At 45.9% G+C, this 17,450-nt stretch overlaps 1 protein-coding gene and 2 long non-coding RNA genes across 3 annotated transcripts; all 3 read left to right on the top strand.

The window, feature by feature from the left end:
• Window positions 1–3,520: 3,520 nt before the first annotated feature.
• On the top strand, window positions 3,521–4,952 carry LOC133109424 (serine/threonine-protein kinase pim-3-like). The gene is made up of 4 exons (XM_061218747.1): window positions 3,521–3,673; window positions 4,060–4,154; window positions 4,331–4,372; window positions 4,566–4,952. The coding sequence occupies exons 3-4, from the start codon at window positions 4,367–4,369 to the stop codon at window positions 4,950–4,952; spliced, it is 393 nt and encodes a 130-aa protein (XP_061074731.1). The 5' UTR covers window positions 3,521–3,673; window positions 4,060–4,154; window positions 4,331–4,366.
• Window positions 4,953–5,324: 372 nt separating this feature from the next.
• LOC133110289 (uncharacterized) lies at window positions 5,325–14,882 on the top strand. The gene is made up of 3 exons (XR_009704840.1): window positions 5,325–5,456; window positions 5,548–5,668; window positions 14,821–14,882. It is a non-coding gene; the product is annotated as an uncharacterized LOC133110289 (long non-coding RNA).
• Window positions 14,883–15,888: 1,006 nt separating this feature from the next.
• LOC133110269 (uncharacterized) lies at window positions 15,889–17,393 on the top strand. The gene is made up of 3 exons (XR_009704839.1): window positions 15,889–16,040; window positions 16,536–16,722; window positions 16,876–17,393. It is a non-coding gene; the product is annotated as an uncharacterized LOC133110269 (long non-coding RNA).
• The last annotated feature ends 57 nt before the right edge of the window (window positions 17,394–17,450 follow it).

Here is a 17,450-nt window from a genome sequence, read left to right as displayed (position 1 = left end):
GGGAAAGGTGCAGCCTGAAGAGGTGAGTTTTCAGTCCGCGCTTGAAAGTGGTCAAAGACTCTGCTGTTCTGACACCCACAGGAAGGTCATTCCACCACCGCGGGGCCAGAACAGACAGCATTCCTGACCGAGAAAGACATGCAGGCTGTGACAGCTCTGTTCCAAAGATTAGGGCTGCAGAAATGGAATGCCCCCTCACTTTTTTTTAGATTCCAAAAATCTGAACGTTTGTAAACAAAGGTCGCGAAGATACTTCCGGGTGGCCACTCAGTGGCGGAACGAGGTAACGTTAGCCTACTTCAAAATCGACTGAACCAGAGCTGAGTAGAAACCAGAAACAGTTAACTACCGGGTGGCGCAAGGGGCGCCGCACCATGACGACCTTTGGAAAAATTTAGATCACATCATTGAATAATCGATGGGAATTTAATGAACATTTTCCTACTCTGAACAGTGGTAAGGGCCATCAAAATGATATGTTTAAAGCCCTAGTGGTGCTGAATATAGAAAGCCTGCACAAGCAAAGTGGAAAACTTGGGAAGCTGCCCAAAATTAAAAAATACATTCCAGAAAGTTTCCGATAGTGCTCAAGAAGCTAACCATAGGCTAGCTAGTTCTAGTACAGCAGTGACTAGCCTAGCTTCGGATAAAGAGCACACTGATGGAAAGACGAAGCCGACGACGAGGAGAGTATTCTGCAACCGCAATCACAGGAGCCCGCGGTGCCAGCAGCCGAAGATAGCACCAAATCAACGAATAATCCGTAGTGTTTGCCAGTGAAAAAGGACAATGTTTGTCAGATGATGGCCCAGCAATACTACCAAAAGAGAACTACAAGCGACACGTTTTTCTCCCCCAGGTTGATGCAGCTTTAGTCAATTTTTTTTCTCTGCAGCACCAAGGATGTAAACCGCATCTTGCAAAGGAAATTTGGGACACTGATACAGATCTGAGTTTAGAAATAAAAACAGTGCCAGAGCTTTGGTATGGAATTGAGATGCTTAGGTACATCTATCGGGGAAATATTTTGGAGTAACGTTACCCACATCTTAGCTTTGATCTGCGCTTATTGTTAACTTTCCCATCTCAAACGTACTATCTGCAATCGACATGTTACAAGATCGTTTGAATTGATTGGCCGAAATTTCAATTGAGCACCAAATCTGTCGCAAATTGGATTACTCCAAGATAATTGAAGAGTTCGCAGCAGCCAAAGCAAGAAAGGTGCTCTTTTAAATGGTGAGTCAACGGTATTGATTCATTACACCTGTCTTAAGTCAAAAATAGTGGTCAATATGTGATAAATTGCCTTTTTTTCCTCTTAAAAAGTTTAACGTAGGGGGAGGCATATTCCTATTTTGCCTAGAGCGCTGAATTGTCTTCCCTTTAACGATTCTTAAAAGGGAGGATAACTCAGATCCTACAGTCCGTTTACAGGGCGGTCTCAGATTTGACAGGTGCTTGGCACAGTCAATGACAGCTGGCACAGAGACGCTGACATAAGTTTCAAAGTGTAAGGAACATCGGGGGCGGGGGCGGGGGCGGGGGCGGTGGGGGGGGGACAACCGGAACTTGCTCATGTTGTTGGCAGCTAACATTAGCTAATAAACACCAGGCGGTAAACACTGGATGATACGTTAAATCCGACCTTGCCTGTTGTTAGTTTTAGTGGTAACGTTATTGTAGGGTTTCCAATAACGCTTGCTAGCTAGTTTGCACTGGTTATTCATGTTAACGACGTTGGCTAGCTAACGTTAGCTACAACGTTAGGGGGCGCTGACAGCTAACGTCAACGTTACTTCAGCCAGTTAGACGTATAAATCATATAAATGAAACAATTTCGTTCAGTTTTCACAATTATTTTTATATTCCAACATTGACTTGGTTAAATGACACGGAAAACACTGCCTGCTATTCATTTTCCTGAACATCAGTAGGCAGCAGAGCCAGAGCCGTTATCCACCTAGAAGCAAGTGTTATGACGTCATGCTGATTTGTACATGTTTTGTCACGTCACAGAACAAGCATTCTAGACTGAAGAAATAATCTATATAAGAAATTATTCCAAAACAAAATATCCCAAAGAAGCATAACACAATTTCATTTGTTGGGTATTTTCATTGAACGGAACAATGCCAAAAAGGAAATTAGCATGTAAGACCTAGGCTTCCTTAGCAATATAGAATTGAAGAATTCAAGCTTTATTAGGCCTACACCATATAGAATTCACATTGTAAGCTTTTAGCCTTCTAAAGCGTAAACTGCAATTAGTTAGCACATACATAGATATTCATCAGCTCTGATACGAATTGCAATACATTGTATTTTATTGATCACATGCAATTACATCACTTGTGTAATTAATTATATTTCTAGCCTGAGATAAAACTTTGCTTTGAGGAGAAAAAATAGGCCTACAATGAATCTAGAAAACTGAACAAGAGGACGCTAACAGATTCAGACTGTGTTTTTTCTTCCGTCCAGCCTCAGACGATTGCCGTCCTGAGCAGAAGAACGATGGTGATAACTTGGACTTCTCAAGACGTGATCCCTACAATCTTCGAGGTTAGCATGACAACAAAACAAACAACACAGCTGTAGTCTAGTTTCTTTCCCAAACAGTCAGGAAAATTATTTTTCCTCAGTTTAACGTAATAACATGAAAGATATCCTTTGAAACATTAATTCTCCTCACACTAACACAAATCTTCTGAAGCAGCAAGTTTTCAGAAAGTGCACATGGTGTGTATGGACCGGATCGCAGACAGGTGCCTTAATCATTTTATGGTGATTGCCACTTTCATTAGAGAAATTATACTGTTATATTGTTCTGCATATTCTGAATATTTTCTGCAGATAATGACTGTAGAAAATGTTCAGAAATTAGTTTTGCCTCACTTAATTTGCTGTTCTTAGGAAATTGTGTAGTTCACATTGATGCTGAGTCAAGATTTTGCAAAAATTGGCATTTTCTGCAGATTCCTTCAATATTGATGCAACATCCAGCATAATGTTGGGAACAGCTGTTTCTTGGAAGTTTGATTGGGGGGAAAAAAACCTTATAAATAAATAACAGTCCACTGCTACTGCTTTTTTAATTTCAACACTGATTTTATTCTGTGCTGCTCAATTAAACTGCATGTTTTTTTACTTATCTATTTATTTTGGTCTTTAAAACAATAGCCATAATAAAAACAAATGTACCTCGCAATAAAAACAAAAAACAACATTTTATTCCTGAACAAATCATATTGCAATCAAATCATCAACCACACAAACAAAAAATCCATACCAATCCATATTTAAACATGAACTGATGATTTTATGCCTATTAAAAACATTCCATATCATGCAATGTTTTCAAATGTTTTCAGGATGTGTAGGCAGTGCTCTTCTATTGCTGTGTCCTAGCCTCCCCCTTTTGAACAGTGAACAGTGGTGCTCTCCTCTCTGTGAAACTAACATGTACATTCTGAACTGAAGGTACATTCAGACTGTATTCTTATGCTTGCACGTCCTTTTTAACCAGAGAGGAGAGTTGAGGAAACAAAGCCAGAGCAGGAGCCAACTTCTCCCACTGCAGAGGAACCACTCAACAAGAGAAAGCGCGGTCAAGATACTGTCCAGGCCTACGGAGACAAAACCCCCAGATCTAAGAAGAGCCCACAGAAAGGTTAGGATAGTAACACTGAGCAGATCAGCAAGATTGCTTTCTAATAGGCATCATCTGATACAACCTCATTGATTTGTACTTATTAAACAAATCATGAATGCATTATTATATTATCCATTAAAATTGTGGACTTTGGACTTTATGGACTAACATGCATTTAATAACAGTTTTAATCTAATTGGCACATTTTGAATGACCTGTTTTCATAAAGCAGGAATCTGCAAATACTGATATTTAAGAATGTAAAGAGAGACCTCCTTTTTCCCCAAAGTCAAGGCTTTGAGAATATTTGAGAATGCTGCTGCCTATCATGTGGTTTTATGTGCAATACAGTTAGACCTATATACCATGCTCTGAATAACTGGTGTCTACCTGCTTTATTTTAGAATCCGTCAACAGGGTCTATAAAAAAGGAAAATTGCTGGGGCGTGGAGGCTTTGGCTCGGTCTATGCAGGGACCCGCATATCCGATGGACTTCCCGTAAAAAACCTTTTCTATGACCACAAACTCTGATTACGATTATATCTCATGACTATTGATTTATCTATGCTTATTATTATCAAATGACAAAACTGATTTTACCCAACTTTAAGGCATTCACCTAACACAACATGCTGTGTTTGCTATCAAATATATCTCACATGTGTTTTCATCAGGTGGCCCTTAAATATGTTCTGAAAGATGAAGAGGAAATGCACGTAAGTACCTCTTCCATGAGTTATGGGGCTGTAACCAGAGACAATGCAGAATAAAAATAATGTACGTAACTATGTGTTTTAGCATTAACATTGACTAACGTTCCAAAAAACTGGAAATAAAAAAACTCACCATTTCATGTTATGTGCTAATTTGGCAAGGCTCTCACCAAAACTGCTTGACGTCTCTCCACAGCCTAGGAAGAAATTGTCCAAGCCCAAGGAAGTCGGACTATTTGAAATGGTTAACAAACTATCAGGTCATCCCAACATCTTGAAACTGTACAACTGGTTCGATAGACCTGCGTCTTATGTAATGGCAATGGAGCGCCCCAACCCCTGCAAGGATCTGTTCACATACCGCCAGGATCAGGGGGGCGTCCTGGATGAGGACGAGGCGCGCAATGTTACCAGTCAGCTGCTGGGCGCGCTGCAGCACTGTGAAGACCAAGGAGTGGTGCACCGGGACGTGAAGCCCGAGAACATCTTGATCCAGACGGACACCAAGGAAATCAAACTGATCGACTTCGGGTGTGGAGACCCGCTGAAGAACACCGCCTACACTGACTTCTCTGGTCAGTAAATGGAGGCAGAATCTGAATCAACCTTATTTTCATTGCACATTGTACTAGATCACCCGGTGTTTTAGTGATGAGTCCTGTCAGGATATAAAGAGGTCACACTTGGTTAGTTAGAAACATAGGCTGCTAAGATGCTTGCGCTTCCTACAACCGACAGTCTTCAGTCCTCCAAGTCTGATGAGGGTTGTAGGAAGGTTGTAGGAAGCGCAAGCATCTTAGCAGCCATCTTAGCTAACTATCCAAGTGTTACCTCTTTATATCCTGACAGGACTCATTTTTTACCTAGCAAACTGTACGCCGTCCTGATTTTTGTTGTGTCTGTTTATCAGGGACCCCCCAATACTTGCCAATTGAGTGGTTCCAGAAAGAGAAGTTCCTTGCAGGCCCTGGGACTGTGTGGTCAGTGGGCGTGACCCTGTATAACCTCGTTTGCGGCGGCGATCCCTTCACTTCTTACACCAGCAAGGGAATGCGACATGTGGAGATCAGTGCCGGGCTGTCACCAGGTGAGGAGCCAGGAGGTCAGGAAGGAGCTGCATTTCAACACACCCTCTGTTTCCTCTGTCCAGTCATACTTTATCTGCGTTTCCCTAATAGAAATCAAGGACTTCATTTGCTGTTGCCTGAGGCCCCAGGCAAGAGACCGACCCACCCTGGAGCAGCTGCAACTCCACCCCTGGATCCTGAAACACTTCTAATACCCAAAAAGACTCGACAAGTACGCTTGCTTCTGCTTTAAGCAGTCCTCATTCAAAACTCCATTGGCATCAAGAGTAGGCAATTGGTTGAATTTATTTATATAAATCAGGAATGGCAAGCATGCCTGTTTTACTGGAGGCATACTACATTGCATTCTTTGGGAGTACTTATTTACAATAAAATGGCATGTTAGTTGGCCACAAAGCAAACTTATTTTACGAGCTGAATAGCTACCTTGCCAAAGGTATTATGGTAGCTATGTAATTTTAAGTCGCTATTGCTGACTTGCTTTAAAGCTTGGAGCAGGAATTATCAGTCAGATGTTAGTCATTTTGTGACAGTGGCATAATTGTGGCATAATGTTACAGTACATGTTAGTTTCACTGCTTGCTTTTAGCCCAGATAGATGCTCACACACCTTTCATCTATTCCTTCCTTTTGACAGCCGGAATAATGGCAATGACACCGAGAAACGAATGACCCATTGAGGAGAAAATTATTTTGAGAATGGAGATAAGTATAGATATAAAATGTAGATAGAATGGAGATAAATGTAGATATAGAATGGAGATTAATGAGCTAAAACATGACAATTCACAGATGAGGTGAATAACATTGATTATCTTGTGAGAAGATCTGCGATATATTAGAGTGAACCGTTGGTTCTCGTAGTCACTGTGTTGGATGCGTGAGAAATGGGCAGACATAAAGACCTGAGAGACTTTGACACGGGCCAAATCATTATAGCCAGACAACTGGGTCGGGGCATCTCCAAAATGGCAAGGCTTTGCGGTGCTCCCAGTCAGCAGTGGCAAGTACCTACCGACAGTGGTCAGAGGAGAGACAAACCACAGACCGGTTGGTCGTCCAAGGCTCATCAATGTGCAAGGGCAACGAAGGCTATCCCTTCTGGTCCAAACCGACAGAAGGGCTACTATGGCAGAATTTTAATGATGGTTACGTACGAATGTGTGACACAAATATTCTGTGAATTATGCCACAGTAACCCTTCTTTTGGTTCGGACCAGATGGGATAGCTGCTGCGCATGGGGCTGTGTAGCTACAGACCAGCCCATGCTAGCCCCTGTCCACCTTTGAAAGCACCAACAATGGGCATGTGAGAATCGGAACTGGACCTTGAAGCAATGGAAGAAGGTTGTCTGGTCTGATGAGTCCCATTTTCTATTACATCATGTGGATGGTCGGATGTGCATTCACCGGTTACCTGGGGAAGAGATGACACCAGGTAAACGGTGAACACGTACCATGTGGATACATGAGGTGAAAGAGAATGGGACTCATCGGACCAGGCAGCCTTCTTCCATTGCTCCAAGTTCCAGTTCCGATGCTCGCGTGCCCATTGTAGGCGCTTTTGACGGTGGACAGGGGTTAGCATGGGCACTCTGACCGGTCTGCAGCGACGCAGCCCCATACGCAGCAGGGTGTGATGCAGTGTGTTGTGACACATTCCTCACGGCTCAGACCAGACGGGATAGCCTTCATTGCCATCGCACATCGATGAGCCTTAGGTTGCTGGTTTGTGGTTTGTCCCTCCTCGGACCACTGTCGGAAGGTACTCACCACTGCTGACCAGGAGCACCAGACAAGCCTTGCCGTTTTGGAGATGCTCTGACCCAGTCATCTGCTCGTAAGTATTTTGCCCCTGTCAAAGTTGCTCAGGTCTTTTACACCTGTCCATTTCTCTTGCATCCAACACAGCGATTACGAGAAACGACTGTTCACTTACCTTTTAAAATATCCCAGACCTTGATGTTCCCTTTTGTTAGAGATAATCAAAGTTATTTGTGACCGGTCATAATGTTTTGTATGAAGAGAGATGAATCTCAATGTTATTCACAACTTGTGCCTTGTCAAAGTCGGGCTCTCTGGGAAGCGAGCATTGCCTTCCCGGACTCGCCCGAAGGCACAAACGGGCCGAGGCTTCCATACCAGGGGCGTGCTGAGATCGGACACCAGCATGCCCCTGGTAGGGAATTGGCGAGTAACATTGATTATCTTGTGAGAAGGTCTGCGATATATTAGAGTGAACCGTTGGTTCTCGTAGTCACTGGGTTGGATGCGTGAGAAATGGGCAGACATAAAGACCCGAGAGACTTTGACAAGGGCCAAATCATTATAGCCAGACAACTGGGTCGGGGCATCTCCAAAATGGCAAGGCTTTGCGGTGCTCCCAGTCAGCAGTGGCAAGTACCTACCGACAGTGGTCAGAGGAGAGACAAACCACAGACCGGTTGGTCGTCCAAGGCTCATCAATGTGCAAGGGCAACGAAGGCTATCCCTTCTGGTCCAAACCGACAGAAGGGCTACTATGGCAGAATTTTAATGATGGTTACGTACGAATGTGTGACACAAATATTCTGTGAATTATGCCACAGTAACCCTTCTTTTGGTTCGGACCAGATGGGATAGCTGCTGCGCATGGGGCTGTGTAGCTACAGACCAGCCCATGCTAGCCCCTGTCCACCTTTGAAAGCACCAACAATGGGCATGTGAGAATCGGAACTGGACCTTGAAGCAATGGAAGAAGGTTGTCTGGTCTGATGAGTCCCATTTTCTATTACATCATGTGGATGGTCGGATGTGCATTCACCGGTTACCTGGGGAAGAGATGACACCAGGTAAACGGTGAACACGTACCATGTGGATACATGAGGTGAAAGAGAATGGGACTCATCGGACCAGGCAGCCTTCTTCCATTGCTCCAAGTTCCAGTTCCGATGCTCGCGTGCCCATTGTAGGCGCTTTTGACGGTGGACAGGGGTTAGCATGGGCACTCTGACCGGTCTGCAGCGACGCAGCCCCATACGCAGCAGGGTGTGATGCAGTGTGTTGTGACACATTCCTCACGGCTCAGACCAGACGGGATAGCCTTCATTGCCATCGCACATCGATGAGCCTTAGGTTGCTGGTTTGTGGTTTGTCCCTCCTCGGACCACTGTCGGAAGGTACTCACCACTGCTGACCAGGAGCACCAGACAAGCCTTGCCGTTTTGGAGATGCTCTGACCCAGTCATCTGCTCGTAAGTATTTTGCCCCTGTCAAAGTTGCTCAGGTCTTTTACACCTGTCCATTTCTCTTGCATCCAACACAGCGATTACGAGAAACGACTGTTCACTTACCTTTTAAAATATCCCAGACCTTGATGTTCCCTTTTGTTAGAGATAATCAAAGTTATTTGTGACCGGTCATAATGTTTTGTATGAAGAGAGATGAATCTCAATGTTATTCACAACTTGTGCCTTGTCAAAGTCGGGCTCTCTGGGAAGCGAGCATTGCCTTCCCGGACTCGCCCGAAGGCACAAACGGGCCGAGGCTTCCATACCAGGGGCGTGCTGAGATCGGACACCAGCATGCCCCTGGTAGGGAATTGGCGAGTAACATTGATTATCTTGTGAGAAGGTCTGCGATATATTAGAGTGAACCGTTGGTTCTCGTAGTCACTGGGTTGGATGCGTGAGAAATGGGCAGACATAAAGACCCGAGAGACTTTGACAAGGGCCAAATCATTATAGCCAGACAACTGGGTCGGGGCATCTCCAAAATGGCAAGGCTTTGCGGTGCTCCCAGTCAGCAGTGGCAAGTACCTACCGACAGTGGTCAGAGGAGAGACAAACCACAGACCAGTTGGTCGTCCAAGGCTCATCAATGTGCAAGGGCAACGAAGGCTATCCCTTCTGGTCCAAACCGACAGAAGGGCTACTATGGCAGAATTTTAATGATGGTTACGTACGAATGTGCGACACAAATATTCTGTGAATTATGCCACAGTAACCCTTCTTTTGGTTTGGACCAGATGGGATAGCTGCTGCGCATGGGGCTGTGTAGCTACAGACCAGCCCATGCTAGCCCCTGTCCACCTTTGAAAGCACCAACAATGGGCATGCGAGAATCGGAACTGGACCTTGAAGCAATGGAAGAAGGTTGTCTGGTCTGATGAGTCCCATTTTCTATTACATCATGTGGATGGTCGGATGTGCATTCACCGGTTACCTGGGGAAGAGATGACACCAGGTAAACGGTGAACACGTACCATGTGGATACATGAGGTGAAAGAGAATGGGACTCATCGGACCAGGCAGCCTTCTTCCATTGCTCCAAGTTCCAGTTCCGATGCTCGCGTGCCCATTGTAGGCGCTTTTGACGGAGGACAGGGGTTAGCATGGGCACTCTGACCAGTCTGCAGCGACGCAGCCCCATACGCAGCAGGGTGTGATGCAGTGTGTTGTGACACATTCCTCACGGCTCAGACTAGACGGGATAGCCTTCATTGCCATCGCACATCGATGAGCCTTAGGTTGCTGGTTTGTGGTTTGTCCCTCCTCGGACCACTGTCGGAAGGTACTCACCACTGCTGACCAGAAGCACCAGACAAGCCTTGCCGTTTTGGAGATGCTCTGACCCAGTCATCTCCTCATAACTATTTTGCCCCTGTCAAAGTTGCTCAGGTCTTTTACACCTGTCCATTTCTCTTGCATCCAACACAGCGATTACGAGAAACGACTGTTCACTTACCTTTTAAAATATCCCAGACCTTGATGTTCCCTTTTGTTAGAGATAATCAAAGTTATTTGTGACCGGTCATAATGTTTTGTATGAAGAGAGATGAATCTCAATATTATTCACAACTTGTGCCTTGTCAAAGTCGGGCTCTCTGGGAAGCGAGCATTGCCTTCCCGGACTCGCCCGAGGGCACAAACGGGCCGAGGCTTCCATACCAGGGGCGTGCTGAGATCGGACACCAGCATGCCCCTGGTAGGGAATTGCCGAGTAACATTGATTATCTTGTGAGAAGGTCTGCGATATATTAGAGTGAACCGTTGGTTCTCGTAGTCACTGGGTTGGATGCGTGAGAAATGGGCAGACATAAAGACCCGAGAGACTTTGACAAGGGCCAAATCATTATAGCCAGACAACTGGGTCGGGGCATCTCCAAAATGGCAAGGCTTTGCGGTGCTCCCAGTCAGCAGTGGCAAGTACCTACCGACAGTGGTCAGAGGAGAGACAAACCACAGACCGGTTGGTCGTCCAAGGCTCATCAATGTGCAAGGGCAACGAAGGCTATCCCTTCTGGTCCAAACCGACAGAAGGGCTACTATGGCAGAATTTTAATGATGTGTCGTACGAATGTGCGACACAAATATTCTGTGAATTATGCCACAGTAACCCTTCTTTTGGTTCGGACCAGATGGGATAGCTGCTGCACATGGGGCTGTGTAGCTACAGACCAGCCCATGCTAGCCCCTGTCCACCTTTGAAAGCACCAACAATGGGCATGCGAGAATCGGAACTGGACCTTGAAGCAATGGAAGAAGGTTGTCTGGTCTGATGAGTCCCATTTTCTATTACATCATGTGGATGGTCGGATGTGCATTCACCGGTTACCTGGGGAAGAGATGACACCAGGTAAACGGTGAACACGTACCATGTGGATACATGAGGTGAAAGAGAATGGGACTCATCGGACCAGGCAGCCTTCTTCCATTGCTCCAAGTTCCAGTTCCGATGCTCGCGTGCCCATTGTAGGCGCTTTTGACGGTGGACAGGGGTTAGCATGGGCACTCTGACCAGTCTGCAGCGACGCAGCCCCATACGCAGCAGGGTGTGATGCAGTGTGTTGTGACACATTCCTCATGGCTCAGACCAGACGGGATAGCCTTCATTGCCATCGCACATCGATGAGCCTTAGGTTGCTGGTTTGTGGTTTGTCCCTCCTCGGACCACTGTCGGAAGGTACTCACCACTGCTGACCAGGAGCACCAGACAAGCCTTGCCGTTTTGGAGATGCTCTGACCCAGTCATCTGCTCGTAAGTATTTTGCCCCTGTCAAAGTTGCTCAGGTCTTTTACACCTGTCCATTTCTCTTGCATCCAACACAGCGATTACGAGAAACGACTGTTCACTTACCTTTTAAAATATCCCAGACCTTGATGTTCCCTTTTGTTAGAGATAATCAAAGTTATTTGTGACCGGTCATAATGTTTTGTATGAAGAGAGATGAATCTCAATATTATTCACAACTTGTGCCTTGTCAAAGTCGGGCTCTCTGGGAAGCGAGCATTGCCTTCCCGGACTCGCCCGAGGGCACAAACGGGCCGAGGCTTCCATACCAGGGTCGTGCTGAGATCGGACACCAGCATGCCCCTGGTAGGGAATTGGCGAGTAACATTGATTATCTTGTGAGAAGGTCTGCGATATATTAGAGTGAACCGTTGGTTCTCGTAGTCACTGGGTTGGATGCGTGAGAAATGGGCAGACATAAAGACCCGAGAGACTTTGACAAGGGCCAAATCATTATAGCCAGACAACTGGGTCGGGGCATCTCCAAAATGGCAAGGCTTTGCGGTGCTCCCAGTCAGCAGTGGCAAGTACCTACCGACAGTGGTCAGAGGAGAGACAAACCACAGACCGGTTGGTCGTCCAAGGCTCATCAATGTGCAAGGGCAACGAAGGCTATCCCTTCTGGTCCAAACCGACAGAAGGGCTACTATGGCAGAATTTTAATGATGTGTCGTACGAATGTGCGACACAAATATTCTGTGAATTATGCCACAGTAACCCTTCTTTTGGTTCGGACCAGATGGGATAGCTGCTGCACATGGGGCTTTGTAGCTACAGACCAGCCCATGCTAGCCCCTGTCCACCTTTGAAAGCACCAACAATGGGCATGCGAGAATCGGAACTGGACCTTGAAGCAATGGAAGAAGGTTGTCTGGTCTGATGAGTCCCATTTTCTATTATATCATGTGGATGGTCGGATGTGCATTCACCGGTTACCTGGGGAAGAGATGACACCAGGTAAACGGTGAACACGTACCATGTGGATACATGAGGTGAAAGAGAATGGGACTCATCGGACCAGGCAGCCTTCTTCCATTGCTCCAAGGTCCAGTTCCGATGCTCGCGTGCCCATTGTAGGCGCTTTTGACGGTGGACAGGGGTTAGCATGGGCACTCTGACCAGTCTGCAGCGACGCAGCCCCATACGCAGCAGGGTGTGATGCAGTGTGTTGTGACACATTCCTCACGGCTCAGACCAGACGGGATAGCCTTCATTGCCATCGCACATCGATGAGCCTTAGGTTGCTGGTTTGTGGTTTGTCCCTCCTCGGACCACTGTCGGAAGGTACTCACCACTGTTGACCAGAAGCACCAGACAAGCCTTGCCGTTTTGGAGATGCTCTGACCCAGTCATCTCCTCATAACTATTTTGCCCCTGTCAAAGTTGCTCAGGTCTTTTACACCTGTCCATTTCTCTTGCATCCAACACAGCGATTACGAGAAACGACTGTTCACTTACCTTTTAAAATATCCCAGACCTTGATGTTCCCTTTTGTTAGAGATAATCAAAGTTATTTGTGACCGGTCATAATGTTTTGTATGAAGAGAGATGAATCTCAATATTATTCACAACTTGTGCCTTGTCAAAGTCGGGCTCTCCGGGAAGCGAGCATTGCCTTCCCGGACTCGCCCGAGGGCATAGACGGGCCGAGGCTTCCATACCAGGGGCGTGCTGAGATCGGACACCAGCATGCCCCTGGTAGGGAATTGGCGAGTAACATTGATTATCTTGTGAGAAGGTCTGCGATATATTAGAGTGAACAGTTGTTTCTTGTAGTCACTGGGTTGGATGCGTGAGAAATGGGCAGACATAAAGACCCGAGAGACTTTGACAAGGGCCAAATCATTATAGCCAGACAACTGGGTCGGGGCATCTCCAAAATGGCAAGGCTTTGCGGTGCTCCCAGTCAGCAGTGGCAAGTACCTACCGACAGTGGTCAGAGGAGAGACAAACCACAGACCGGTTGGTCGTCCTTGGCTCATCAATGTGCAAGGGCAACGAAGGCTATCCCTTCTGGTCCAAACCGACAGAAGGGCTACTATGGCAGAATTTTAATGATGGTTACGTACGAATGTATGACACAAATATTCTGTGAATTATGCCACAGTAACCCTTCTCTTGGTTCGGACCAGATGGGATAGCTGCTGCGCATGGGGCTGTGTAGCCACAGACTAGCCCATGCTAGCCCCTGTCCACCTTTGAAAGCACCAACAATGGGCATGCGAGAATCGGAACTGGACCTTGAAGCAATGGAACAAGGTTGCCTGGTCTGATGAGTCCCATTTTCTATTACATCATGTGGATGGTCGGATGTGCATTCACCGGTTACCTGGGGAAGAGATGACACCAGGTAAACGGTGAACACGTACCATGTGGATACATGAGGTGAAAGAGAATGGGACTCATCGGACCAGGCAGCCTTCTTCCATTGCTCCAAGGTCCAGTTCCGATGCTCGCGTGCCCATTGTAGGCGCTTTTGACGGTGGACAGGGGTTAGCATGGGCACTCTGACCAGTCTGCAGCAACGCAGCCCCATACGCAGCAGGGTGTGATGCAGTGTGTTGTGACACATTCCTCACGGCTCAGACCAGACGGGATAGCCTTCATTGCCATCGCACATCGATGAGCCTTAGGTTGCTGGTTTGTGGTTTGTCCCTCCTCGGACCACTGTCGGAAGGTACTCGCCACTGCTGACCAGGAGCACCAGACAAGCCTTGCCGTTTTGGAGATGCTCTGACCCAGTCATCTGTTCATAACTATTTTGCCCCTGTCAAAGTTGCTCAGGTCTTTTACACCTGTCCATTACTCTTGCATCCAACACAGCGATTACGAGAAACGACTGTTCACTTACGTTTTAAAATATCCCAGACCTTGATGTTCCCTTTTGTTAGAGATAATCAAAGTTATTTGTGACCGGTCATAATGTTTTGTATGAAGAGAGATGAATCTCAATATTATTCACAACTTGTGCCTTGTCAAAGTCGGGCTCTCTGGGAAGCGAGCATTGCCTTCCCGGACTTGCCCGAGGGCACAAACGGGCCGAGGCTTCCATACCAGGGGCTTGCTGAGATCGGACACCAGCATGCCCCTGGTAGGGAATTGGCCGATCCAGCAGCCCAAACAGGGCGCCCTCGCCGATACCCCCGGCTGGCACAACACCACTACACCAGACGATGAAGACGCAGCTACCTGGCCCTCGTCTTGTCACCGGAACTTTCTGAGTATCTAAGCGTGACCTCTTCATATCCTGATAGACTAAATTTTTACCTGCCAGACTGTACACCGTCCTGGTTTTTGTTGTGTCTTGATCAGGGCCCCCCGAATACTTGCCAACTGAGTGTTTCCAGAAAGAGGACCAGCCCACCCTGGAGGAGATGCAGCTCCATGCCTGGATCCAGCAGGCCTGATAGACACTGGAGTGTGGGGATGTACCCCACTGACTGGTATGTAATTCTAACACACAAAAAAGCCCTGCAAGTACGCTTGCTTCTGCTTTAAGCAGTCCTCATTCAAAACTCAATTGGCATCAAGAGTAGGCTGTAAATCTTATTTTTACGGAAATCAAAAGTTGGCAACACAATTGGTTGAATTCATTTATATAAATCAGGAATGGTAAGCATGCATGTTTTACTGGAGGGATTTTACATTGCATTCATTTGGGAGATGTGTTAATACTTATTCACAATATAATGGCAATGGCAAACTTACTTGACTAGCTGAATAGTTACCTTGCCAAAGGTATTATTTTAGCTATATAATTTGAAGTAGCTCTTGCTAACTTGCTTTAAAGCTGTAGCAGGAATTATCAGTTAAATGTTGAATAATTTTACAAAATTATGGCATAATATTACAGTACATGTTAGTTTCACTGCTTGCTTTAAGTCCAGACAGATGCTCACACACCTCTCATCTATTCCTTCCTTCCTTTTGACAGCCGGAATAATGGCAATGAGACAGAGAAACAAATGGCCCATTGAGGAGAAAATTATTTAGAGAATGGCGATAAATGGAGATATAGAATGGAGATATACACCAGTAAGGCAAAAAATTATGACGATTCACAGATGAAGTGAATAACGTTGATTATCTCCTAAGAATGACACATTTTAAGGTCTGCGATATATTCGAGGCTAAGCGAACCATTGGTTCTTGTAGAACTTTCTTACTTGTAGAACTTGCACCCCAAGTTTCCAAGTATCCAAGTGTAACCTCTTCATATGGCAATTAGCCAAAACATTATGACAATTCACGGATGAAGCGAATAACATTGATTATCTCGTAAGAATCACACATATGATTCTCAGGTACGGCAGGCCAAAGCCACAGAAGAAGCCAACGGAAGAGGGGCGGGCCAGTGAGGAGACCACCGCCCAAAGACTCCCTCCTTTGTGTTTTGATCAGTGCCCCCCGAATACTTGCCAATTGAGTGGTTCCAGAAAGAGGACCAGCCCACCCTGGAGGAGATGCAGCTCCACGCCTGGATCCAGCAGGCCTGATAGACACTGGAGTGTGGGGATGCACCCCACTGACTGGTATGTAATTCTAACACACAAAAAAGCCCCTGCAAGTACTCTTGCTTCTGCTTTAAGCAGTCCTCATTCAAAACTCCATTGGCATCAAGAGTAGGCTGTAAATCTTACTTTTACAGAAATCAGAAGTTGGCAACACAATTGGTTGAATTCATTTATATAAATCAGGAATGGTAAGCATGCGTGTTTTACTGGAGGGATTTTACATTGCATTCATTTGGGAGATGTATTAATACTTATTTACAATATAATGGCATGTCAGCTGCCACAAAGCAAACTTACTTACTAGCTGAATAGTTATTTTAGCTATATAATTTGAAGTAGCTATTGCTAAATTGCTTTAAAGCTGGAGCAGGAATTATCAGTCAAATGTTAGTCATTTTGTGACAGTGGCATAATTGTGGCATAATGTTACAGTACATGTTAGTTTCACTGCTTGCTTTAAGCCCAGACAGTTGCTCACACACCTCTCATCTATTCCTTCCTTCCTTTTGACAGCCGGAATAATGGCAATGAGACAGAGAAACAAATGGCCCATTGAGGAGAAAATTATTTAGAGAATGGCGATAAATGGAGATATAGAATGGAGATATACACCAGTGAGCCAAAAATTGACAATTCACAGATGAAGTGAATTATCTCCTAAGAATGACACATGTCTTTAAGGCCTGCGATATATTCGAGGGTAAGCAAACCATTGGTTCTTGTAGAACTTTCTCAGTTTCCAAGTATCCAAGTGTAACCTCTTCATATGGCAATGGGCCAAAACATTATGACAATTCACGGATGAAGCGAATAACATTGATTATCTCGTAAGAATCACGCATATGATTCTCAGGTACGGCAGGCCAAAGCCACAGAAGAAGCCAACGGAAGAGGGGCGGGCCAGTGAGGAGACCACGGCCCAAAGACTCCCTCCTCCACCAAGAACAGTTCCGAGTAGCCCGGCTGGGCCAATCAGAGGAGCTCTACCTTCACTGCCAACTCGACGGGCACCCCTGCCAAGCCCTGGTGGACACGGTGTCCACCATCACCCGGCCTGGCGTGCTCCCCAACACCACGGGCACACTTCCACCAAGCTGAGAACGGCGACTGGTGAACGAGCAGAGACGAGAGGATGCAAGCTGCTGTGCGTCAGCAAACCCACCATGACTTCTGGCTGGTCATGGTCATGGTCACTAAAACATAGGCGTAGTAAAATAGCTTATAGTGAGTTGTAATATTTAGAAAAAGTAAATACGGAGTGGCTTCACCTCAATGTAATGTATTTGGACTTGGCAATTAAAAATAATGATGTCCTCTGAAAAGGGGTGGTGGTGGAGGGATTAATAATAAAAGAAAAAAAAGAAAGTTCAGTCGGTGACCAGATGGAACATTTCACTGCAAATGAAAACTGAATGAATACAAAGAAAC

This window comes from Conger conger, chromosome 14, assembly GCF_963514075.1.
Source record: "Conger conger chromosome 14, fConCon1.1, whole genome shotgun sequence".
NCBI classification, from domain to species: Eukaryota; Metazoa; Chordata; class Actinopteri; order Anguilliformes; family Congridae; genus Conger; species Conger conger.
The sequence above is the reverse complement of the archived record's forward strand: the minus strand, read 5'-3'. Positions and strand labels throughout refer to the sequence as shown.